The sequence below is a fragment of the Martes martes genome (genome assembly GCF_963455335.1).
Source record: "Martes martes genome assembly, chromosome: 8".
Taxonomy (NCBI): Eukaryota; Metazoa; Chordata; class Mammalia; order Carnivora; family Mustelidae; genus Martes; species Martes martes.
In genome coordinates this window covers 26819337-26845037 of record NC_137895.1, presented here as the reverse complement: position 1 = coordinate 26845037, position 25701 = coordinate 26819337, and the positions used below count along the sequence as shown (strand labels likewise).

At 46.9% G+C, this 25701-nt stretch overlaps 2 protein-coding genes across 5 annotated transcripts in view; both read left to right on the top strand.

The window, feature by feature from the left end:
- The window catches only part of MRPL42 (mitochondrial ribosomal protein L42), a 74869-nt gene extending 71095 nt beyond the window's left edge, over positions 1-3774 (top strand). For 2 of the 3 annotated variants that reach the window (XR_013967282.1, XR_013967283.1), the window contains 2 exons: positions 500-570; positions 3561-3774. The gene's annotated coding sequence lies outside the window, so the exon portion shown is untranslated. Of the gene's footprint in view, positions 1-499; positions 764-3560 lie in introns of those variants that run through there. The other variant, XR_013967284.1, reaches the window with a different exon arrangement.
- Positions 3775-12996: 9222 nt separating this feature from the next.
- Positions 12997-18817, top strand: SOCS2 (suppressor of cytokine signaling 2). Of its 2 annotated transcripts, none has more exons than XM_080811693.1 (3): positions 12997-13621; positions 14976-15314; positions 16979-18817. In XM_080811693.1, exons 2-3 carry the CDS (start codon positions 15176-15178, stop codon positions 17434-17436), a joined length of 597 nt encoding a protein of 198 aa, XP_080667819.1. In that variant the 5' UTR covers positions 12997-13621; positions 14976-15175; the 3' UTR covers positions 17437-18817. The 2 variants fall into 2 exon arrangements, with proteins under 2 accessions (XP_080667819.1, XP_080667820.1); XM_080811694.1 differs by lacking the exon at positions 12997-13621 and adding an exon at positions 13960-14223.
- The last annotated feature ends 6884 nt before the right edge of the window (positions 18818-25701 follow it).

The following is a 25701-nucleotide window of genomic DNA, read 5'->3' as shown; positions in this document are numbered from 1 at the left end:
TTTAGGGTAAACCACAGGTTGATTTCATACATTTATATATTGCAACATGATTACCACTCTTGTCCTGTAATATTATTTCTTTTTTGTGGTTATAGCATTTAAGATCTAGTAAGAGTGCTATTTTTTTTTTAAGATTTTATTTATTTATTTGACAGACAGAGATCACAAGTAGGCAGAGAGGCAGGCGGAGGTGGGGGGGAAGCAGGCTCCCTGCTGAGCAGAGAGCCCGATGTGGGGCTCGATCCCAGGACCCTGGGGTCATGACCTGAGCCAAAAGCAGAGGCTTTAACCCCTGAGCCACCCAGGCACCTACAAATCTGTTTTTGTACGAAAGGTAAATCAGTATCTTTTCTTATCTGTAATTTCACTGACCCTGAACTATTCTCTTTCTTGAATCACTTGAATTAAGGTGGGGGTTGAGGGTATGTGTTCAAGACCTTTAAGTAGTAGGGATTTAATAAAAAAAATCAGTCTTAACCTTTCTTATTTGTCTTTCTAGGGCGAGCGCTGTACTGGTGCCAAAATGTGGGTTCGAGGAAAGGAAGGTTATTCAATGATGGAATCTTCCAGGTACATTGATTTCTTAGACTGAATAATGTCCGGATTTCAGCATTTCCTCCTTTTTTGTTCCTCTCCAAGTTAGTTATTCTTCAGTTTTACCTTTTTAGGAGTCAGGGTTATTGGGGAATAATTTACATAAAATAAAATTTACACCTTTAGAGTGTATTGTTCAATAAATTTTGTCAGTTATATACAGTCATGTAATTGCTGCCTTGTTCAAGATGTAAAATCTTCCTACCAAGTCGAAAAGTCTCCCCATGCTCTCTTGTGGTCAGTCTCCTCATCCATTCCCATTTTCTGGTAACATCTAATCCATTTCCAAAAAATCATGTAAATGGAATCCTGTAATATTTAGCCTTTTGTGCCTGGCTTCTCATACTTAACGTGTCGCTCTTGAGACTAATTCAAATTGTTGCATGTGTTGGTAGTTTGCTCTTTTTTCAATTTTTTAAAAATTGCTGAATATTATTCTATGGTCTGGATGTAGTGCAATTTTTTAACTTATTTACCTGTTGCTGAGCATTTGGGTTGTTTCCAGTCTATAGCTATTATGACTAAGATTGTTATGAACATTCACGTACGGGCCTTTGTGTAAACATATGAAATCATTTCTCTTGCATAAATACCTGGGGGTAATATTGTTGTTAAACAGAAGCAGCGTATGTTTGATTTTACAAGAAACCCTAAGCTATTTTCAAGTGGTTTTGCCATTTCCCCTTCTCACCAGCAATATGAGAGTTTCAGTTGCTTCGTATGCCGGCCAGTGTTTGGTAATGTCAATCTTTTAAATTTTAGACGTTCTAGTGAGTGCACAATGGTATTTTATCATGTTTTAATTTAGATTTCTCTAAATTCAAATTAGCATCTTTTAATAACTAATTTGTTGTTTATATATATTCTGTGATGAAAGTGTCTATTTAAATATTTTGACCACATTTTAGTTGGATTTTTATATTTTCTTCTTGAGTTGTAAAGGTTCTTTATGAGTATTCTTGTATCTAGAATGTCTACTATCAGATACAGAATTTTCTAATAGTTTTCCAAGTCTGTAGTTTAAAAAATTTTTCTTTTTCCTTTTTTTTAAAGGTCTTATTTATTTATTTGAAAAAGAGAGAGAGAGAGCGAGAGAGCTCATGAGCACAAGCAGGGGAAGCAACAGGCAGAGGGAGAAGCAGATGCCCCCACTGAGCAGGGAGCCAAATGTGGGGCCCTGTCCCCAAATCCCAGAGCAGAAGGCAAATGCTTAACTGACTGAGCCACGCAGGCACCCCTAAAAATTTTCTTAACATTATCTTTTTAAGACAGCTTCGTTGAGAAATACTCACATTATCTTTTGAAGAGCAGAAATTTTTAAATTTTGTTGAAGTCCTAATGCATCAATTTTTTCTTTTTCTTTTTTTTTTTTTTTACCTTTTGTGATGTTTGTGTCCTATCAAAGAAAACTTTGCCTGACCCAAGGTAATAAGAGTTTCTCCAGTATTTTCTCAGAAGCTTTATAATTTTGTCTCTTTCATTTAGGTCTATGATCCATTTAAAATTAATGTGTGTGTACGGTATGAAGTAAGGGCCAAGGTTCATTTTTCTGGTGTACAGATGTCCCAATTGTTCCTGCACCATTGAAAAACTATCCTTTCTTCATCAAATTACTTGTTCAAAATCAGTTGACTATATTTTGGTGGATCTATTTCTGGACTCTAGTCTGTTTCCCTGATCTGTATCACCATCTTTAGGTCAGTACTACTCTGTCTTGATTACTATAGCTTTAGAATAAATCTTCAAGGGGCTCTTGGGTGGCTCAGTCAATTAAGTCTCTGCCTTGAGCTCAAGTCATGATCCCGGGGTCCTGGGATTAAGCCTCGCATTGGGCTCTGTGCTCAGCAGAGAGCCTGCTTCTGAGTATCCCTCTGCTCCTCGCCCTGCTTGTGCATTCTCTCTCTCTTTCTCAGATAAATAAATGAAATCTTAAAAAAAAAAGAAGAAGAAGAAGAAATCATCAAATCAGAGTGAATCTTCTACCTTTGTTATTCTTTCTCAAAAATGATTTCTAGGTCCTTTGCATTTCCTATAGAATCAGTTTGTTGATTTCTACAACACAACAAAAAAGGTTGTTGAGGTTTTGTTTAGGATTGTGTTGTAGCTATAGATCAATTTAGGGAGAATGACAGCTTCACAATATCAACCCTTCCCATCCATGAGCATGGCCTCTTTTTTCATTTGCTTAATTTTCCTTAACTTTTTTCAGCATTAAAAAAATTTTTTTTAAAGATTTTATTTATTTATTTGACAGACAGAGAGCACAAGTAGGCAGAGAGGCAGGCAGAGAGAGAGGAGGAAGCAGGCTCCCCGCGGAGCAGAGAGCCCAATGTGGGGCTCGATCCCAGGACCCTGAGATCATGACCTGAGCTGAAGGCAGAGGCTTTAACCCACTAAGCCACCCAGGCGCCCCTCAGCATTAAAAATTTTACTTTTCGGGATGCCTGGGTGGCTCAGTCGTTAAGCATCCACCTTCATCTCAGGTCATGATCCCAGGGTCTCAGGATCCAGTCCTACACTGGGCTCCTTGCTCGGCAGGGAGCCTGCTTCTTCCTCTACCTGCTGTTCTCCTTGCTTGTGCTCGCTCTCTTGTTCTCTCTCTCTCTCTGACAAATAAATAAATAAAATCTTAAAATTTTTTTTTCTTTTTCATGTACCACTCTTGCACATATTTGATTACATTTATCTCTAATTATTGCATGCTTTTAAACCTATTGTAGATGATATTTCTAACATTTTTATTTCCAGTAGTTTGTTGCTAGTGAATAGAAAAACGATTTATTTTTTGTACTGACCTTGTATCCTGAAACCTAGCTAAACTCACATATTTATTGTAGTAACTATTTGTACTTTTGATCCCTTAGAATTTTCTATGTAGATGATTATGCTGTTTGCAACCGAAGACATTTTTACTTCTTCCTTTACAGTCTATGTACTTTTATTTATTTTCTTGTCTTAATGCACAGGCCAGCATCTCCATCACAATAGTGAAAAGAAGTTTTAAAAATGGACATTCCTGGGGCACCTGGGTGGCTCAGTGGGTTGGAGCCTCGGCCTTCGGCTCAGGTCATGATCCCAGAGTCTTGGGATCGAGCCCCACGTCGGGCTCTCTCCTCAGCAGGGAGCCTGCTTCCTCCTCTCTCTGCCTGCCTCTCTGCCTGCTTGTGATCTCTGTCTGCGAAATAAATAAATAAATAAAAAAATCTTAAAAAAAAAAAAAATGGACATTCCTGTATTGTTCCCAATCTCAGGGGGAAAGCATTTAATCTGTCACCATTATGAGTGGTGTTAGCTGGGTTTTTCTTTTGTAGATAAAGTTTGTCAGATTGAGGAAATTCCTTTCTCAAGGAATGGAGGAAATTTCTATTGCTGAAATTTTTTTTTATGATGGATGTATGTTGAATTTTATAAATGCTTTTTTTTTAATATATTAAGATAACTATATGATTTTACTATTTTAGTCTGTTGAGATTGTGAATTACTGGCTGATTTTGAATATTGAACCAGCCTGGCCTTCCTGGCATATATCCAAGTGGGTCATTCATATATTATCTTCTTTATATATTCTGGATTCAATTTGCTAATATTTGATGATTGTGCTTTTGAGAGATATTAGTCTATAGTTTTCTTTTCTGTCTTCTCTCTCTTTGGTATCTAGAAAGATGCTGGCTTCCTGGAAGGAATTGTGAAATGCCCATGTCTACTTTGTGAGAAAAGTTTGTGAAGAATAGGTGTTATCTCTTAGCATTTGGTAAAATTTACCAGTGAAGCTTTCTGAATCTGTAATCTATTTCTTAAATAGAGATGGGGCTATACAGATTATCCATTCTTTTGAGCAGGAATTAATGTTTCATTCTTTTGTAGCAACTGTCTTTGTGTGAGACATTGTCATAACTGTCTTCTGATTTCCCAGTTGTTATCAGTGATATTTATTTATTCATACCATCTCTATTTATTATATCATCATTATTATGCCATCTTTGTGTCTATTAAATGGCTGGAATCAACAGATTACAATAGAACTAATCTGGTTGGCAATGAGTGTGGGGCAGGGGAAACTAGGTGCTAGTGGCACAACAGAAGGCATGGTAGACTTTGGGCTACTAATTTTATGTCATGAAAGACAAGGATTTATCTGATGACATTGTGAGACAAATTTGCCTCTTTTAAGTATTGGTTTTAAAAATGGGAGGGAAGGGGCACCTGGGTGGCTCAGTGGGTTAAGCCTCTGCCTTCAGCTCAGGTCATAGTTTCAGGGTCCTGGGATCAAGTCCCACTTTGGGCTCTCTGCTCAGCAGGGGGCCTCTTCCCCCACCTCGCCTGCCCCTGCCTGCCCCCGCCTGCCGCCACATGCCCCCGCCTGCCTCTCTGCCTACTTGTGATCTCTCTTTGTGTTAAATAAATTTTTAAAAAATGGGAGGGAAGAAAAAAGGAGAACTTGAAATAAAAGCCTTCTCAGTAACACTGGAAAAGCCAAAGGGAAAAATGACAGGACTTCCCAGCATGATGTTCACAGAATTATTTTTAAATAGATTTTTTTAAATTTTATAAAAAATAAATCATTTTTGTGTTTACTTTAGAATTATTGGTACATACTGAAATGTAACAATTTCTTAATTGTTACAAATCTGACCTTCCTGGAATATATCCAAATGGGTTATTCATATATTATCTTCTTTATATATTCTGATGGCTTTATATATTTATATTTTCCAAAACAAAGGAAACTAACTTTCCCCCTCGACTCTTTATCACTTGCTTCTGTTCAAATACTGTAAATAACCTTTGAAAATATTACAGCCACATTTGTTGGAATAGCACTTTAAGTGATTTGAAGGACCTATTTAAAAAGTAACTTACCCTCCAAGCTCCTTTTCCATTTAAAAGGTTTTCTTTGTTCATATTAAACCCTATACTGTTTTCCTAAGGACGATTTGTTTATAAGTACTGAACAACCTATTTAATCTACTTTGACTTTATTTATTCACATGCACACTGGCATTTTTTTTTTAACCACTAAGTGTTTTAAGAATAAAATCGAGTATGGGCTACAATATATTGGTGAAGAGAGATTTAAGCCACCATATCCAGGGGAATTGAAGATTTTACATTGGTTTCCATTATCTGGGGCATGGCCGTTGCCGTTCGAATGTGCCAGGTGAGCACCCTGGCCTTTCAATGTGGAACGCATATGGAGATCGTCCTGTGGCTCCCAGTGGTGGTGAGTGTTTGTGTTATTCCGAGTTGCCACATGCCTTAGGTTAAAGTTAGTCTCATCCGTGACTGCCAATCTCCAGACTGGTTCACTGGGGGCTGGTGCTTCTCAGAATTCCATGACTAAGCCAGGAGCCGTGTTTGTTATTTACTAACAGGTATTTCTTCGGACTGCTCCACTTACCACATCATCATTCCAGGCCCTGACCTTTGTGAACTTCTCTGGAAAATCAAACATACCTAAGCCGCCCAGGCTTGAGTCTAATGACACCTGTCAGTTGCTCTTTGGGAGGTCGTGGAACAGGGCTTGGAGGGTGATTTGAATGAGAAGGAAACCTAATGGTCATGGAATCCGAATTTTTCATGGGAAAACAAGAATCCAGAGAAGTTAAGGGACTTGATCAAGATCCCCTCTCCTGTGATGCCTTTCTGGACTTCCCAAGGCGGTTTGGAGGGGTGCTTCCTTCCGTTTGCAAAACCAGTGTGTGCTCTTCTCCATGACTTTTAACCCTTTGTTAGAATGAATGGTCAGCAGCGTCTCCCTCACTAAACAGAGATCCCCTTAAGAGTGGGCTGAATTATATTTGTCCCAAGGCCTGGAACATTTAAGAATGTTTCATAAGTAGGTGAGTCCCTCACATGCTGTCTACTGAGTACCATAGTTGTGATATCAGGCTCCAGGAGATTAAGGAGAAGTTCTAAAACAGCTAAGTCCCCGTTGGTAACAGACCAGAGTCTTAAAGGCGAAACCACAGTTTAAGGTGAGAAGCACATCTAGGTGGGGAAGATGAGGATTCAAGGCACCCAGGCCAGAAAGAAGGGAGTAGAAGCGTTTCAGTTTCCTTACTTGTAGATGCATTCAATTCATTCATTCATTCATTGATTCAATAATTTTTACTACTAGGGGCCAGAAGCTTCTTTAGGCAGTGGGAACACAGTAGTGATTTTATAGACAAAGTCCCTGCTTATGTTCCAAGGGGAGAGAGACATGAAACAAATGACAAATAAAAACCATTATCATGTCTGGTAGTAGTAGGTGCTGAGATGAAAAACAAAGCAGGAGAAAGAAATGGTCACTGATAAGAAAAGGGAGGCGTCTCTGTGTAAGACCTGAACAAAGTGAGGGAGCGATTCCATGCGAATTTCGGGGAAAGAACATTTCAGAGAGAACAAGTACAAAGGCCCTGGGTTAGGCTTGGTGTGTTTGAGAAACGAAGAAGTCAGAGGATTAGAACATTGTGAGGGAGAAGAAAGTAGATGAAGAAAATTATTCTGCACTACTGAAATAATGTCCTTTCTGGAACCCATCTTATAATTGATAATCTTTTTTTTTTAAGATTTTATTTATTTATTTGTCAGAGAGAGAGAGAGTGAGCACATAAGCAGGTGGAGCAGCAGAGGGAGAAGGAGAAGCAGGCTCTCCGCTGAGCAGGGACCCCAACGTGGAACTCGATCCCAGGACCCCAAGACCATGACCCGAGCTGAAGGCAGATGCTTAACCGACTGAGCCACCCAGATGTCCCATAATTGATGATCTTCTGACTATATAGACCAGTTGCAATAAAGAGAATCCCTACCATGAGGAAGGCAGACTTTTCTCTCCGGAGCAGGATATCCATGGAGGCCATCACCCTTAGGACAGGGTTCTCACCTGAGGTCAAGAGGACCCTCGGGATTCACAGTCAGCCTTCAGATTGTCCATTGATCTCCTGAATCTGTGCTTCCAGAACACTTTTCTGCAGAGAAAGTCTTGGATGGAGCCTGTATGCAAATGCCTGGGCCATGTAGGGATATAGAAGAATGAAATGGGTCAGGTATGACAACTTGGCCACCCTTGGCTTATTAGACACACTGGAGTGTGTTTCACTTTCATGGAGAAATAAGGTCTCTCCAATTGGTCTTGAAATACCCAGTCTTTTGGATCTTTTATTTCCCTGCTTCGGGTAGAGACTTGGGTCCCGAGAAATAGTTCTTCACCATAAGAGAGACAACAGTGCAAAGGTGATGACAGATGACAAGTAATGTTCAGTGTTGGGAAGACAACAGGGAATGGTGAGGACTGTGGGAAACAGGAGGGCCTTTAATGAATGAGCCTTTAATAGGGGCAGCCATGACCCCGCTTCAGCTGATCACTGCCTTGAGGGAATGGATCTCCCTCAAATCTGGATCACTTTGGGGGTGAAATCCCCAGAATTTTAATTTGATTCATTTAAAAAAAGAATCTTGGCATACCAACCCTAACAGCCTGAGGGATCAAATATGACCCACTCTGGTCCATAGATTTTACTAGAATTTACTAGAATTTCTGAGAGATCTCTGACCTTATACTAAAAGCTACTATCCTAGAATATGATTCCCCTCAACTTCTGTGCATAGAAAGATGAAGGGCATGGCCATCTCCCAAGCTCCTGGGTCCTAGAAGTCTAGGGGAAAGCCATCTTCCTGGCTTTTCCTTCTTGCAGTCCCTGACCCAGAGCACTGAAGCCAGCCAGGACACCAGGGAACGTCCTCCCTTATGGGGCTCGAGCAAGCAGGACATTGTAAAAGGGAATTGGTACTGAGAAGCACCAGAAGAGAAGTAAGAGATGTTCATCACGTAGAAGACGGCTCTCTTCTTCTTCTCAATTCTCTTCCCATTCCCTACCATGGATTCCTCCCCGTCCAACTCACCACACCCCACAAGAACATCTTTGATTACAAGTTACAGCAACCCAAATCACACAAGGTAGGGAAAAATTAACTCATTAGCTCCGGTATCTGAGAAGGCCAAGGGTGGGGCTGCCCCAGGCATATTGGAGTCAAGTACTCAGGAATCTCTTCCTCTCCCTCAAACCCGAGCCCTGCTGTCCTCTCTGTTGCTTCCATTCTTTGATGGGCTCCCACGTGGCAGAAAAGTTGGCTTCCGTGGTCATTACTCCCCATCATCTCAGAAGGGGAGGGATCATTCCTCTTGCAGCACTTATATCAAATCCTAAGAAAATAACCTGCTTAGGCTGTGATTCTGGAAAGAAACCCCATGTCCAGGGGAATGAGATACTTCTGTTGACTAACCTGTGTCCCCTGCTCTCTAGAGGCATGGGTTCCAGAACCGCAGGGATTTGTGAGGGTGGGGGATATGTGGTGGTGGTTGTGGTGGTGACGGTGACCTGACCAAGTTTAAAAGGAAGAGATGGTGGCAATGATCATCCTGTAGCTCCCCCACTCCTAAGACAAGAACTAAAAAACTCTCTGCAGCTCGGCAAAAGCTCATTGTAGAGTGCTTGCCAACTCCCGTACCAGAACATCTGCATTGCACACCAAGGACAGCCAGTCTGAGGTTGGCACGCAGAGATGTTCTAGCCTCGGCAATTCCCCAATGCGGACAACAGAAGGAACTCTCCAGCTTTGTGAAAATCACCTTCCCTTTCCTCTTCAAGTAGAATGATGGTTCCCCACTGCAGCCAGGCATCTGCCCCACTGAACAGAACAGAGATGAGATAGAGATTTACAGAGCTACAGATAACGAGGTATAGTGATCATATTCTATTGTCACCACAGCCCTATAAGGTAAGTTTTAGTATTTTTTTTTTAAGATTTTATTTTTTTTGACAGAGAGACAGCGAGAGAGGGAACACAAGCAGGGGGAGTGGGAGAAGGAGAAGCAGGTCCCCCGTGGAGCAGGGAGCCCGATGCGGTGGTGACGACTCGATCCCAGGACCCTGGGATCATGACTTGAGCTGAAAGCAGATGCTTAATGACTGAACCACCCAGGTGCCCCGTTAAGTTCCAGTATTATCTCCATAAAATGCGGATTGATTTGCCCAAGTTCACTCATGTAGCAAGTGGTGGCAGAGTGAAGACCCATGCCTGGGCAGTGCACCTTGAAAGCCACCTGCTAAAGCACTGTCCACCCAGCCACTGGCTCATCCAGCGGTCACATCCAGCGGAATGGTTGCCACATGCTGGGGACTGTTCGAGGTGCTGAGCCATAGCTGGGAACAGTGCAAATCCAAATACTTGTCCTCATGAAACTCACAGTCTAGTGCAGGAGAAAGACAGGAAACCAGACCAGTAAATAAGATATAAGCTAGGTTAGATAGTGATCAGCATTAAGGAGAAAATTGGAACAGCGAAGAGAGAGAAAGGCGTGTGGAGGCGGCAGGTCGATTCTGAATCGGGTGGGCAGGCAAGGTCTTACTAAGGTGGCCCTGAATAGAGGTCTGAGGAAGTGAGGGAGCAAACCATGCGGTTGTCTGAAGGAAGAGCATGCTGGGTCAGGGAGGCAGCACAGAAGGCTTCGAGGAAAGAGCAAGGGCAGTCGGTCTTGGGAACAGCAAGGAGTCCACTGTGTCTTAAGCAACGATTAAGGAACAGAGCAGGAGGGGACGAGATCAGGGAGGTAAATGGAACCAGATCTTGTAGGATGTTGTGAGTGGCTACTCGGATTTTGTTATTCACTCTGGGGTGATGTAGCCATTTGGATTGGAGCAGAGGACGCATATGCCATGGCTTGGTTTAAACAGGATTATTCTCACCGCTCTGTCAGGAAGACTGACAAGGGAGGGACAAGGGTGCCAGCAAGAGGCTGTAGCCGCCAGCTGGGCTGAGACTGGTAAGCCAGGCTTGGGCCAGTGTATGCTGGAAATGTGGCAAGGGCTTCAGTTCTGGGTTCATTGTGACATCAGAGTTGAAGGATTGGCCAACACGTGGGATGTGGGCTGTGGGAAAAAGAGCAGTCAAGGATGACTTGAAGGCTTTTAGCCAGTGCAACTGAAGTCTAGAAATGACATTTTTCAGAGATGGGGGGAAATGAAGGAGGAATTGCTTTTTTGTCTTAAAGGGGGGTTGTTTTAAGAAATCATCAGGTCTCAGTTTGGGACATGTTAGACTGGGGATGTCTATTAGATACCTGGAAGGCAATGCTGAGTGGCAGGTCTGGGAGCTCAGGAGAGAGAGCTATCAGGATTGGGGTCCTAAGCTCTACAAACTATACTCTGCTCCCTTTGAGTCACTGAAGACACTGATCCATATGTAGTTTTGGAAAATGGTAACTGTATCAGAAATACTGGAAAAGGGGGCATCTGGGTGGCTCAGTCGGTGAAGTCGGGGCCTTTGGCTCAGGTCATGAACCCAGAGTCCTGAGATGGAGCCCCACATCTGGCTCCCTGCTCAGCAGGGAGCCTATTTCTCTCTCTCCCGCTCCCCCTGCTTGTGCTCTTTGTCAAATAAATAAAATCTTAAAAAAAAAAATACTGGAAAAGCATTAGGAAATCTAAATTTTAAAATTCACCCATATCCTGCCACCCTAAAAACAGCTGCTTTCATTTCTCCACATTTCCTTCTGCTTTTGCCCACAGGCATACATAATTGTATAAAGTTGTAATCATAGCATAGATACAATTTCATATTCTACTTTTTCTCACTTAACATGATCCCATAAATATTTTCCTAAGAGGCTCCCCTATGTGTTTATCAGGGATTAAAAAGGCCAACAAAATGCTGGGCATGGCTGGAGACATTTCAGAAACAAAAGTTGAAATCTTACTTTGCTACAAAGTTTGGTGCCCCTACAGCTGGCATTGTGCTCACTGTAATTTTTGTGGACGATGACTGTCTGTCGAGGTGACTTTGAGCCGGGGCCTAAATGATGAGAGCTGCCCACACACCCAATCTGGGGAAGGGCGTCCCAGGAAGAGGGAACAGTGTGTGCAAAAGAGGGAATAATGCAGGTTAGGAGGCAACAGGAGAGCCCATTAAGGAGGGTTGCTGGCAGATTCATTTCAACTGACAATTAAGTAGAAATTTATCTTTATAAAATGTACATCCTTCATCTGGGATTCTCTAGAAAGGAACAGAAGCCATATGGTATAATTTAGAATACAGTGAACCCTAGTAGATGGCTAGTAGTTCTTAAAGATTCGGGGGGCCACAGACTATACACAAACCCTACATGGAATCTGATCTGTTCATTCATTCATCCCAGTCCCTGAGCCAGGACTGGATTCAGGTCCCTTAATTTTATAGAAAAGGCCGAGGGTCCAAAGACAGTTAAAATGACCTGGGCAGAATCATTCAGCTACTATATAGGGAGTTTAAACTGGGGTTGAATTAGCTCTGCCCTCCACGTGGAAGGCTCTAAAAGAACAAAACATGATTCCATGCACATGATTCTATCGTCGACAAAGCCCTTCGTTAGCTGAGACATGCCCCCTCAGTTCTTGGCTCACCTACCTACCATTTGCCTAGTTATTTACTCAAAAGCTGGAAAATTCTTGAGAAAATTTCTCCCTGACTTCCGGCCCCGGAAAGCAGGGAGCTGGTTTACGTTCCCTCCTAGGGCCAGCAGGGGGGGCACCAGGCACAGTTTGTGAGCCGCGCCTCCCCCACGGCTCCTCCCCCTTCCTCGCCCAACTTCCCCATAGCCCCTGCTACAACTCAAAGTGGCCATTGACCTTTCAAGCTTTTGAGCGCTGATGCAATAGAATAGTATTTCAAAGAAAAATGGTTATCGAAATTTTGGATCCGGTTTTCCCTTGAGTGTTAATGGTTTTCAAAAAGTAGGTCACATTTAAAGTAGGTCACATTTTGAGAAGGGCATGCCGGCAAGGCGCTGAGTTCCAACTGAGGCCAGGCGGCTTCCCACCGGGTGGGAGGAGGTGAGGGTCTCCGCGCAGGGAAGTGACGGGATCTTTACGAATTCCCAGCCCCTGGGCGCCAGGCCGGCGGGAAATCGCCGAGGCAAGAGGTCTCGGGACGGCAGAAGCGGGCCGCCCAGCACCCCCGGGGCGCGCAGGTAAAGGCGCCCCCCTCAGCAGCCAGTGCAGGTGAGCAGCGCGGCCAGCCGGAAGGAGACGGTGGAGCGGCGCGGAGAAGCAGGAGCAGGAGAGTGGGAGGAGCCCGGCGCGGCTGGTGCGGGAGACGGCGAGTGGCAGCGCCTGGGGGAGGAGACTGGGAGCCGCTAGAGCTGCTTAAGGAGGCGCCGCTTTCCAGCCGCTCGCTGCCTTCTAGGACCTGGGCAAGGGCGCCGCCTCCGGGCCGCTCCCCCGGGAGCGCGGGTGCCTGGAAAGGGGCCTCTCCAACTCCATGACTGTGCTGTAAAGCAAGAGGGGCCGTTGTCAGGAACCACCGCCCCCCCGCCCTCACAAAATGTGCAGCCGGGAGGGGCGCGTCGAGAAGGCGCGGAGAGGGTGGGAGAGGCAGAGCCTCGCGGGGGGCCGTGGAGGTCTGGGTCCTCAGACCCCCGCGGACAGCTGGCACGTGGGGGGGCGGGCGTGCAGGCTCCGGACGCCGAAGCGGGGACGGCGGTGGCAGGGGCGCTTCTCCTGTGCGCCTGCGAGCACTGGAAGCTGTGCGGTGGAGGCGGACGGACTCTCAGGCGGCTACGCCGCTCCGCCCCGCACCGAGCGCTCTGAGCTCGCCTCCCCTGCAGCTTGCGCATTAGTGCCGGAGCCTCTTTAAAGCAGAAGCGGGGGCCGCGGTCACGTGAGGTGGATTCCTGGAAAGTTCCTGGAAAGCGGCCTCCGCAGCCGCCGGGCGGGGCGCACGAGGAGCGCGGACCCGGGAGGGAGGCGGGGAGCGAGGGAGGCGCGCGGGGCTGGGAAGTCGCGCGCACACCCCGTTCCGAGGACAGACGTTTAACTCTTGCCATGTCTCGCCGCCTCCACAGCGGCTCGCGGGCCTTGGGTTTCCCCTGAAGCATGAGCCTCCGCGCCCGCCGCTACCGGCGCTGCGCGGGCCGCGGACAGTGCGCCCCGGAGCCCCGCACGCACCGCCTCAGGATCCCCTGCGCCCGCAGCCGGGGTGCCGGAGGAGCTCGGCCGGGGGCTGGCGGCAGGTATTGGTCCGGGGAGCCCGAAGGCTCTTCCCCAAGGAGGGTCGCCGGGGAGGGCACCGGGGCGCGGCCGCGAGCGCCTGGCGGCCTGGGCTTCCGCAGTTCCAAACCTCCGGGGACGCAGTCGGAGCCGCGGCTCTGTCCCGCGGCCGGGCGCTACTGCCTGCTTTCTTAGGCTCCTTCTAGGCGTCGGGAAGTCTCCGGAGTTTCCTCCCCAGCTCCAAACTGCCATCCAAATTAATAATCCTCCTAATAACCAGATCTGCCGCTCCTCCCCACCCGCCTGCCTCCCGCCCTAGCTCCTTCCTCCTCCCTCTCTTCTTCCCACCCCCTTGGTCGCCGCCGGAGGGAAAGCCAGCAGCTGCCCAGGGTGGGGGATTTCGGAGCCCGGGGGTTCCAGGCGATGGTCCCCGGCGCTTTTGTTTGCTCTCTGCGCAGAGAACTCTGGCTGCCGCAGAGCGCATCCCCAGGCATCTCGTTCCCAAATTAAAAGTCAACAGGGGAAACTCGGGCAGACACCCCTCCTCTCCCGGGCCCCTCCCGGGTCTCCCGCCCCATGTCCGCTGGGGAGGCTGCCTAGTGTGGAGGCGGCGGCCGAGGCCGAGGTAAGGGCTCGGCGATCGTGGTCTTACACGTCCAGCGGCGCTCCCTGCCGCCTGTTCTGCCCCGGCCGGGGTTGCAGCTCCGAGCCCCCGCGAGGGCTGAGCGCTTGGGTCGATTCCTCGACAGCGCCCGCGGCGGCGGCAGCAATAGCAGCCGCTGCCGCCCGGCCCCGAGAGCGGCCGCCACTGCGCGCGGCGGCGCCCCCCACCTCCGCTCCACGCGGGCGCTGGGAAGCTGGTGGAAGGGGAGCGAGGCAGCCTCCGGGCGAGGGTGCGGCAGCTTCCGCACCTTGGCGCCGCGGGTTGGCGGCTCAGGGTGCTTCGTCCCGGAGCCCCTGGGCTGTGCAGAGTGTGAGATACAGGAGTGCAAATTTGGGGATGTCTCCTGTTCTTTCCTTTACAATTTTTCTGCTTGTCTTTGACTAGGGCGTATTTACCACCTTATCCACAGGTGACTCTGCTCTGCTAGTCTGCTATTTCGGCCAGTAGCCCTGGGCGGGAAGACACCCTGTTCCCCACCCTCATCCTGTCCCTCCCTACCCCTTCTCCCTCCGCACTCCTGCGTCTTGGATCCCTGCTTTCTGTCCTTTCTCTACAGCTGGGCCGGGGCAGTCCCTGGATGCTTGGGGTTAAATGGTGCAGGAGCATAGACGCGGAGGAGTCCCCGGGATTTTCCACGTCTCTATTTCCCCACCCACACCCCAGCCACAGGGGTCCAATTTGGACTGACCCAACCCCATACTTTCTTTTTGCAGGCAAACTCTGGGTGACCGCGCCTGCGGGGGACTTTGCCATCCGTCCACTGGGACCTGGGGAGGAAGAACCCCAAGCACCCCATCTCCTCCCCCTCCACCATTTCGGATACCCCGCAGACACTGACTTTCAAGAAGGACGCTTGCCCCCTCTGACCCCATCGCGGGTGGCCACCTGTCTTTGCCACGGTGATCCCTTTCCCATGACCCTGCGGTGCCTCGAGCCCTCCGGGAATGGCGCGGAAGGGACGCAGAGCCAGTGGGGGACCGCGGGATCCGCGGAGGAGCCGTCCCCCGAGGCGGCGCGTTTGGCGAAGGCCCTACGGGAGCTCAGTCAAACAGGTAGGGAGCCGATCAGCCTCCACGCGTGTGAGAGGGGTGCTTCCCCAAAGACGCGGTTGCAGGTTTTGCTGGCGGGGAGCGCGGCTAGGAAGCGGGGCCGCGATAGGGGCAAAGAAATGGGATGGAACTAGGGCCCCTCGGTTCCCGTTCCCGCCTCCGGGCAGGGGATCCGCGGAGAGGATGCACGCACGGCCCCGGTTCCTGGGGAATGCGAAAGAAAAGTGGTTCTCGAGGGACTCGGAGGCCTAGGGGAGGGCAGACCGCGAGAAGGGCTTCTTGGAAATAGCCTCATAGGGCTGTGGAACCTTTGTTTGCCGCGACCGCTCCGGGGTCGGTGCACGGGCTTGAACCCTGGCGGGAGAAAGTGCCAGGCGCCTCCCTTTCCGCGGGGAACTAGGGCGGCGAGTGGGCGCTGCGCTGCCCGCCGCTCCAGCTGCATCCGGCTCCCGAGCCGAGCTGCCGCGGCTGCCCGGGATCTTGGCGGCCAAGTTCCAAGGACCGACGGATTGCCGTGCAGGCGGCTGCGGTAGAGCCGGGAGGAAAGCGGCCGGCGGAGCCCCTGCGCAGAGCGCGGCCTTCAGGGGCCGCTCGCCCAGGGAGTTGCTGGTTTCGAGGCAGTCCTGCGCTTTGCGGGGCTCGCTCGGGTCTGAAAGAAAAAAATCTGGCAAACCACGCAAGCTTTCAAAATCTGGATCCTCAAAGCTTCCGTTTGGGGCAAAGTTGAAGTTTTGGTGGCCCTGGGAAGAGGGGAAAGTCACCTGCAGTTCCGGTCTTTGAGTGCGACCACTGGCTTTCCCTCAGCGGGGGGGCCCGGGGGATTGCGAGTATCTGAGCAGTTTTCTGGGGGCGGGGGTGGGGAGCACACCGTCAGACTTATTACGCAGAGAGTCTCGAAGTCCCTGTTGAAAGCGGGGTGGACCCCGGGGTGGCGCAGGCAGATCAAATCGAGAATGCTGGGGAGACCGACGGTTGTGATTTGGATTAGGGCAAAGTCCGAGAAAGAGTTGCAGATTGTAAACTTGAAGTACTAATTATCAGTCGGGGTTTCCCTCATTTCTCAATGCCTGGTAAGGCAGTTTTAATCAAAGCAACAAGCAGAAGCTGTCGAACGGGGTCTGCACTTTGAAAAGACGTAAATAGCAGGGCTTTCCAGGGGCTTTGAACAGAGATGCAGCCCAGAACAGATACGGGGAGAGGGGGCGGTGGACACCAACCTTCCAAAAAGTTCTTTCAGTTTTTACCCTGTCGGAATTACTGGAGTCGGGCCTTCCACTTTTGTAAGGGCATGGCTTTTATTTCTGACTTCTGATTTAGTTCTAAGTTACTTTGATTTCACTTGAATAGTGCTAGAAGCATCCTGCTTTGTCATCATTGCAAATGTTTTGTTTCATGAGGAGAAAAATGTTCAGAGAATGTAAAGAACAGCTACAGAAAGCTAACTTTTTAAAAACCGAAAACAGACTCTCAGTGTGGGTTCCTAAGGTAAAATGGACCCACCTTTCATTAAATTTCTCCCACAAGTGTTAGTCTCTGGGAGACTTTCCCTCACCCATTTCTACTTAGAGCTAGAGAAACTGTTGCCAAGTATTGACCCTATTTTTAAAAAATTCCTTATAATAACTATTTCACCCTCTCTCCTTTTTCTTTTCGAACAAAACCCCCAGGTTGGTACTGGGGAAGTATGACTGTTAATGAAGCCAAAGAGAAATTAAAAGAGGCACCCGAAGGAACTTTCTTGATTAGAGATAGCTCGCATTCAGACTACCTACTAACAATATCTGTTAAGACATCAGCTGGACCAACTAATCTGCGAATTGAATACCAAGATGGGAAATTCAGATTGGACTCTATCATATGTGTCAAGTCCAAGCTTAAACAATTTGACAGTGTGGTTCATCTGATCGACTACTATGTTCAGATGTGCAAGGATAAGCGGACGGGCCCGGAAGCCCCCCGGAACGGCACCGTCCACCTTTACCTGACCAAACCGCTCTACACAGCCGTGCGGCCGCTCCAACATCTCTGTAGACTCACCATTAACAAATGTACCGGTACCATCTGGGGACTGCCTTTACCAACGAGACTAAAAGATTACTTGGAAGAGTATAAATTCCAGGTATAAGTGTTTCTGTCTTTCTAACCTTGCCTCATCTAGAGTCTCTCCGAATGCAGCTATGTCAAAGAGAACCAAAACTTGAGTGAGTGCTCTGGATAACTCCTCGGGATTCTCAAAACAGCTGAAGTGCATCTAATTTAAATGGGTGCCGAGGTAGCTAGGCATTTAAAGTTCCCCCAGAGATTTTCACGGGAGTGATGCTGACCTTCCTAAAGGCTGACCAAGACCCACCCGTTAATCCTTTTCCATTAGAATCCAATGTCCCGAGTAAAGGCTGAAAGGAATGGTTTCTCAGAAGACCTCACCTTTCTGAGGTTCCTCTCTGGTAGGTCAAAGGTCCACGCCCCAGTAGCAAGGAGAGAAGGGGATGCAGGAGGACGAAAGCAGTGGAAGGAACCCCGGCTGACACAGGCTTAGCTTCAGTTTTAGATGCCCGGTGGTCAGAGTCTCCGTTAGGCCATTTTCTCTTTTTGCATTCTTGATGTACCTAGGAGTTTTGTTAAACAGATATGCTTGTGAGTATTTATCCTTCATTTTATGCAATTAACCGAATCAACCAAAAAAATGACCATGAAATCCTGTATTTGACTTCTTACTACATGTATGAACTCTCTCATGTGAATGAGTACTGTAGTATAATCTGTTTTAAGGGAGCCTTATCTCAGAACTATTTCAAACTGGTGCACATGGAAAAGACTTGGTCTTTTCCTTTAAGGCTAAAGACAAGAATGTCGTGCTCTACAGGTGCAACTCAATCCCTGAAAACAAAACTATGTAGATACGGACGTTTGATCCTTTCAAGTAGCTGTGTCCCCCACCTGTTGCCATTGACTTTTTGGAAATGGCTGTAGAAATTTTCAAGTTGTCCTTGAATTGTCTAACCATGGACATCAACGGTTGTCTCCCTTCTACCATGTAGAATATTTTGACTTAATTCTCTTCCGGATATAGGGGGATACCTGCCTGTTTTTTTCAAAGTGTTTATTTACTGCTGTTACTATTTGATTAGAATGTATTAAATAAAAAGAAAAACCTTGACTTTTACAAGTTGCACTTATTGCTCTGAATTGTAGAGAACGGACACGTTCATGGTAATAGACAGTTGCCAAGAAAACCTAGGTCACGTGAAATCAACCAAATATTTAGCAAGGTGTAGAACATGATTTATCTTTCTCCAAAGTTATGGGCCTCATTTTGCATTTTGGAAAGGACGGTTTAGAAAGTATGAGAATTGTCCAGTGGCCTGGTCTTTTACACATTAAATAGGCATCACACTAATGCCCCGGGTGCTTCCAAAACCATGGTTTAGAAACCTACAAAAATTGTGACACATCCTAGTATTTTATGGGTTGAGTAGGCCTAATACAAAATAAAAATTAGAAATTTTATGGCTATTTTTTTTTGTCACAAAGTCTCATGACTGTTGCAGATGAAGCTCTTTCCAGAAAGTATTTATTTTGCCACATTTGAAAAAAAAAAATGTCCTGCGTAGTTAACATACTCTGGTGTGTCATTGGGAAAGTGAACGTTTGCAGATCATGTGTGTGCCCCAAAATGAATTAGAAAATTCGGGTGTAAATTATAGTAAAATCTGCTTATCCCCAAATCATGAAAATATTCATATTTTCATGAAGTTTTTGAAAAATGGTTTTGTGCCTGCAAGGAAAACATAACTATGCATGTCCAAACAGCAGAGCCAAACAAAAGATTGCTAGGTGTGCCTTTGGAAGAATTTATTTGTAGCCAAAAATTTAAAGATGAGGGATATTTCTGGGGTCTGGTCGATGATGGGGACCTTTTCATTAGGGTCTTCAGATTCTGTGCCTAATTTGCCCCGTGGGGCGTCTGACTTTTCTGGCAAAACCTCTCCACAGGATTGGTGCCAGGGCCTTTGGAATTTCTTTAAGGTATTTTGCATTTCTGTTCTCATTGATTCAGACTCTCTGATCCTTGTCACTGATGAGAATTGGACGGACTAGCGGGGTATGAGTACTCATGGGACCGTGGCAAGGTCTTCATAGGTGTCATAACTAGCAGGTGGCTAGTTATGAGCAAACCAGAAGTTAGCAAACCCTATCTCTGGGCTGGGCTGTGGAACAATTACCTTACGTTTCAATCTTCCCTGTTCCAAGGAAGTTGATAAGCATCAGGAGACAGTCTTTTTTAGGACAGGGGAGTGTGGGGTTTTTTTCACTGTGTTGTTGCTGTTGTTGTAATTACAAACATTGTTTATGTATCGAACATTGTTTATGTATCGAGCTTATCGTGTGTCAAGTTCTCCTTCAGCATTTCACATGCATTATCTCATCTAATCTTCACCCCCGTGGAATGAGCAAAGTTCAGTGATCACAGGAGGTACACCTTCTGATTTGTAGTGGGGAGGCATTCCAGGAACATCCTAGCCCTTTTTATTCCTGGAGAGGAATTATGAAGAGCAAATTGCTGCTGTTTCTACATTGATCCAGACGAACAAGTTAGAACAGGAGAACAGGCTGTAAAAGGAACCCTCGGTTCCTTTTTACTGCTCCCTCAACCGGGAAGAGTATGGGTACCTTAGTTAATGTACTCTGCGGGATTCCCATCAACTTGGCCTGGTGGGGTTTTCTTCCTGGTGTGGGGGTAAGTCAGGAGAGGGTTAACAGTCTTACTTTGTTGCTGGAAAATGCTGCCAGTTACCAGTTGTTGCTAGCCCCATTCGACAAATAGTCGAACCAAGAAGTTAGGATGTACACTTGAGTAAATTATCCTCAAAAGACCCAGGAAAAATCGCCAGTATTCTTTCCCTATGGAGGGCACTTTGGGGGATTAGGGTATGTATTATGGTTGTTACCGTTAAAAGAATAGAGTAGACAGAACTTATCTCCATGGACTTAAAATATTTTGATGTACGTTTCCACTCTGAGCGGATTTGAGGTAGTGGAATTTTTTGTGGTGTTGTTTTTTTTTTTTCCATCGTAGTGGGGTCCAGGGTCTGCTTTTTAGGGACTTGGGTTTTTTAGACCTCTGGACAGTGAAGAAAAGGCAGTTTAGCTTATGAGCTGAGTTCTTTTTTGGCATGTCAGTAAGAAAGTCTTGACTTCATAGTAATTATGTAATCCAAATAGGTAACAGAATGGGACAGTTGTTTGGAGTGTTTATTTTCTTGGGAAGGACTTTTTTCTGCTTTTAGAAAATTGTACCCTGGTAGGAGAGTAGGAGACAGAGACGTCATCAAATAATCCAAGGGATGGAATGTCCTGAGACCGCGCCGTGCCCTTCTCGGTTGTCGGTTTAGGCACAGGGTGGTGGGGGTTGAGTGACTGTGGTTCCATCGAACAGCTGGGCCGAGGCCTGTCTTGTCTCCGTGGTCAGGGTCAGGTCTGGGTTCTAATGCTTCAAAGCAAAAAAGGGTTGTCATTCATTCCAGGCCTTTCATTTACTAAGAGGCCTGTCATCTCGCCCAATTTTTTATTTCCTAGAATTTTAAAGCTTGAAATCACTTTTCAGATCCTATATTTTAGTTCTGACGTTTTCCCAAAGGAGGCTTTTCAGACCCAGGGAGGTCAGGAGATTTGTCTGTACGTGCGCACACACGTACACACGTATACACACACACACACACACACACACACAGAGTTTAGCAACTCAGTGGCAGGGGTTGGTGTTGGAGCCCAGATAGTCTAACCTCAGCTTTCGCATTTGTAAAAGCTGTGTCCTTCTACCCCGTGCGCGAATGCTCAGTATTCTTTTGTACCTTGCAAGCCCTACAGTGCCTTTTTAAAAAATATATATATTTAAGATTTTATTTATTTACTAGAGAGACAGCATGAGCAGAAAAAAGGAGGCAGAGGCAGAAGGAGAGGCAGACTCCCCACTGAGCAGGGAGCCCTGATGCAGGGCTCGATCCCAGGACCCCTAGATCACAACCTGAGCCCAAGGCAGACACTTCACCCACTGAGCCACCCAGGTGCCCCCCTCCAGTGCTTTTAACATCACATTTTTTTGCCTCTGAAGATTTAGAACAGGCCTTCGGAATGCTGTGTGAGATAATGCCAGTTCTCGGCTCTTTCCACCCCAACCCTGGGGAAAGCTTCTACGGAGTTTTATGATGTCTCTACCCACATTAGCATGCAGCGTTAATTTTAACCCCTCTGCGCTTCTAATCTGCTTCTAATCTGTTTGCGGTCTTATTTATTTTTTTTTTAAAGATTTTTTTATTTGACACAGAGAGAGATCACAAGCAGGCAGAGAGGCAGGTAGGGAGGAGGAAGCAGGCTCCCTGCTGAGCAGAGATCCCGATGCGGGGCTCGATCCCAGGACCCTGAGATCACGACCTGAGCCGAAGGCAGAGGCCTAACCCACTGAGCCACCCAGGTGCCCCCTGTTTGCGGTTTTAAAATCCAAAACCTGTCATCCATGCTGTGTCGTGATCTCCTTTCTGCCTTCTGCACAGGGGATTCTCATGCAACTGTGGGTGCCCAGTGATCCCCCCAGTCCTCACCGATGGAACCCCTTCTTTTCCCCTGTTCCTGGGCGTGATGGCACAGTGGATTCCTGTCTGACTCTCTCCCCCTTGTGTCATAAATGTGCCTTTTAGCTCATCTGACTCAGCCCTGCCTAGCCTTGTTTACTCCAGTGAAAGAGGGCAATTATATTCTCCTTGAGTTGGGTAATCCAGTGATTTAGAATACCTGAAGATTAAATCTGTTCCCAATCTCTGATTCCTTTCAGGTTGTGAAACAAGTAGGGAGCCCCAGATGCCACAGTTTTGTTATGGGCTGTGTGTGTGTGTGTGTTTAATGTCAGTAGTGGAGCTCCTTCACTGTTAAACTGCCCTTTGTTTGAATGGAAGGGAAATGCCTTCCCCCCCTCCTCCTCACCTCTGTAAGAATGAGTCTGTGATCGTTTTGTTTCTCTCCTCCTGCGTCGGCCTATTTTTTCCTCATATTCTCACCTTCACATTTTGATTTTCTTCTACTGTCTCCTCTGTGTGGCTTGAGTTCAGGCTCCTTAACTTTACTACTAAAGTAGAGTACCAGCTGTCGAGACCCTAGGACGCCAAAAGCCCCGGAATCCCAAATGCCTAGACAGTAAGGAAGCTGAAATCTTGGAGCAGACCTAGAGATTCCTTCCTACGCCTTCAGGAGCTTTGGATCAGACTGGATCGACAAGTGTGGTCACAGAGAATGGGGTTCACATCAACAAACATTTACTGAGCCATAAAAAGAAAACCGCTTTTATAGACAACTCTTACTCTGAACTCCGTCCCTCGCTTGGAGGAACGCTGCCTTGCCGTAGAGATCAGGAGCACATTTTTGTGAAGTATTCCGTGGGGTGGCCTCTGTTAGAAACCCAGGGAAGGGGAGGGCAATCTAGAGTGCGAGGCCGCCTTCCCCTTCTGTCGAAGCATAAATACCACCCAAGGAGCCCCTTTCCTGCGGCAGAGAGGGTGAGACTTCATCCCAGAACTTCGTAAAACTTTTCTAAGTCTCCCCGGTCTCCAACTGCGTTAAGACAAAAATGTATGTTTTGCCAAACGGTTTTTCCCTTGTTAGTTTGGTACGCTTTTTCCTGTTTAGATTTGGGTCCAGAAGGCTGCTGTGATCTTTAACATTCAGAAAAAAATATTTTCCATGTTGTTTCTACCCAGAGAAAGTTCCATGTTAACATCCCCTGTGCCATCTTGATGAATTTGACCTTTCTGAGGTTTCTGAAATAGCTGTCTTCTCCTTCTTTCTATTTCCAGGTTGTAGCCTTTGAGTCGGTATTTGGTCAGAAAGCGTGTTTGTGTTTTGCACATTTGATTAGGGCATCTGCTTTCACTTACTTGCAGTAATATGGGGCAGAGAGAATGGGGATAATAGAAACCCATAAACACGTTCTAGCTAATAGTGTCTACTTCCTCCCTGTTCAGTCTGCTTTGCTAGAACCACTGACAGAAAAATCAGCTGCTTCTCTGATCTCTCCTATTAGGCTCCTCAGCCATCAGGCTGGGAGGCTGTTAATGAGCAAGAGTGGCTAAAAAGATGGCAGGCACGAGGAAGGCAAGGGGGCTGGAGAATCAGTGGCCCGCCCTAGGGCTCCTGAGAACCTGGCGTTAAATCCAGTCGTGGCTGCTTATCCTGCAAGCTGTGGGCTGTGGTTGTTACCCATGACCCCTTGCGGTCCCCAAGGCAGATGAGCCTCGTTCTGACGTGGGGTCAGAAGGTCCCTGGTAGCCTAACATGATCTCAATGCCCGTGTCATTCGCTTTGCTTCCTCTGCTCACGTCAGCATTTTATCATCTCCCATCATCACCAGAAGGGTGAGTACAGTGAGATATTTTGAGAGAGAGAGAGACTGCGTTCACATCAACTTTTATTACAGAATATTGTTGTCACTCTGTTATCCTTATTGTTCATCTCTTACTGTGCCTGACTTATCATCAAACTTTATCGTAGGGATGTATGTGTAGGAAAAAACCTAGCATAGGTGGGGTTTAGCATTATCCGTGTTTCAGGCATCCACTGGGGGTCTGGGAATGCATCCCGTATGGAGAAGGGGGGGCTGGTCCACTGTACTTAGGGATTTTGTGAGCTCTACCCTTATGAGTAAATCATTGGCAGATTGAAATTAGCCTCGGTGGGAATAGTTACGCTGCAGAAATTGGCAGACACAGCAAATTGGGCTCCCCCTCCCCCATGATTGGTTCAACAACATCACTGATGGAGGTATTCTCTGTCCTCTATAACTGAGACCTCACTAGAGTAAGATCACTTTATTTGTATCCTCCTTTGTAAGAGTTCCAGTGTTTAGAGCAGAACGGGAATGAACAAATTGAGGAATGCATTTTAAAAATATGTGTGTGGGGCACCTGGGTGGCTCAGTCCGTTAAGCGTCTGCCTTTGGCTCAGGTTATGATCTCAGGGTCCTGGGATCAAGTCCCATGTGGGGCTCCCTGCTCAGTGGGGGAGTCTGCTTCTCCCTTTGCCTCCTCTCCACATCATGCTCAAGCTTTCTCTTTTTCAAATAAATAAATGGAATCTTTTAAAAAGAATATGTTTGCCAATCCTATATTGAACTATATTGTTTCCTGGTAGATCGGCTAGTCTCTTGATTCAGTATCTTTTCTTAGAGACACAGTAGTGCCTGCCGCTATCCTTGCAGAGTTAGGAGGGTGTAGGGAGGAACAGGACATTCTCAAAGTCCTGTGACTAATATATAAAATAGCTCTTTTAGCTCTAACAGATCAGTGTCTCTTTTTTGCTTCTAGCTTCATTCATTCATCATTTCATTATTGAATTTCCTTCCTTCTTTCTTCCCTCCCTCCCTTCTCAGCCCTCTTTCCTCCCTCTCCCCTTTATTCTGCCAACATTTATTGCATGCCTGCTGTATTATTCATGAGGAATACGAAAGAGTAAAAAACTGTTCTTGCATGATTGAGCTTTGATACCCAGGAGGAGAGATGGAGAGGAGAGGAATAATCCTTAGCAAACAATCTCGTATGTTCTAGTATGTTCTACGGCTTGCCTTGTTATTCCATTTAACCCTTGCAACACACGGGTAAGGTATGTATTTCCCCATTTATTTCAAATGAAACTGAGGCTTGGAGAAAGAAAATAGCTTGACCAGGAACTGGTGAAGTCATGGTTTGAACCCAGGTTTTGTTGAGCCCAAGGTTTGTGTCTCAGGATCCCACGTTCCATAGAAGCTTAAATTCTCTGAACGGTTTACTGTAAGATGCCATGTCAAGGGCAATAATAGTTATCTGTGGACCAGGTGCCATCACCCTGCCTTGCGGGGTTGGAGAAGACCTCAGGGGAAGGTGCCTTGTGTCTGCTCATTGAAAGGTAGCAGGGAGCCTTCAGACTTCCTCAGTGAGGGAGGGGTTTCTCTGAGAGGTTGGAGAGGAGGGTAGGGGTGCGTCAGGGTAGATCTTGCAGATCTTAATAGCTTGGGATTTATCTGGAGGGCCGTGGATAAAAGCTTTTGAAAGGGGCAGTAACTAAACTAGGTTTGTGTTTTACATCATGCTTCTGGAGCCCCTTTGGAAAATGTTCTGGACAAAGCAAGAGTGGAGTTAAGGAGACTGGGTAGGTGTGAGCTGCTAGGCGTAGGGAGAGGAGGAAACACGACTGGGAGGAGATAGGGAGGGCTGCAGATGTTGGCCCCCTGCCCCATCTGCAGGCTCATATTTACCCTGGAGTCTGGGCTTTAGGTCCTCCCTTGGAAGGCTGGCTTCCACACCCGGCAAGCTGGGGGACTTGGCCGATTCCATTCTCAGGAAAGGAGGAAGTGGTGGTGAGGAGCAGA

What these genes read in the sequence shown, in the direction of transcription:
- SOCS2 (XM_080811693.1), top strand. Translation starts at nt 15,176, where the DNA reads ATGACCCTGCGGTGCCTCGAGCCCTCCGGGAATGGCGCGGAAGGGACG. An exon ending in ACGGGAGCTCAGTCAAACAG is followed by an intron (nt 15,315 to 16,978) that starts GTAGGGAGCCGA and finishes CAAAACCCCCAG; the next exon opens with GTTGGTACTGGGGAAGTATG.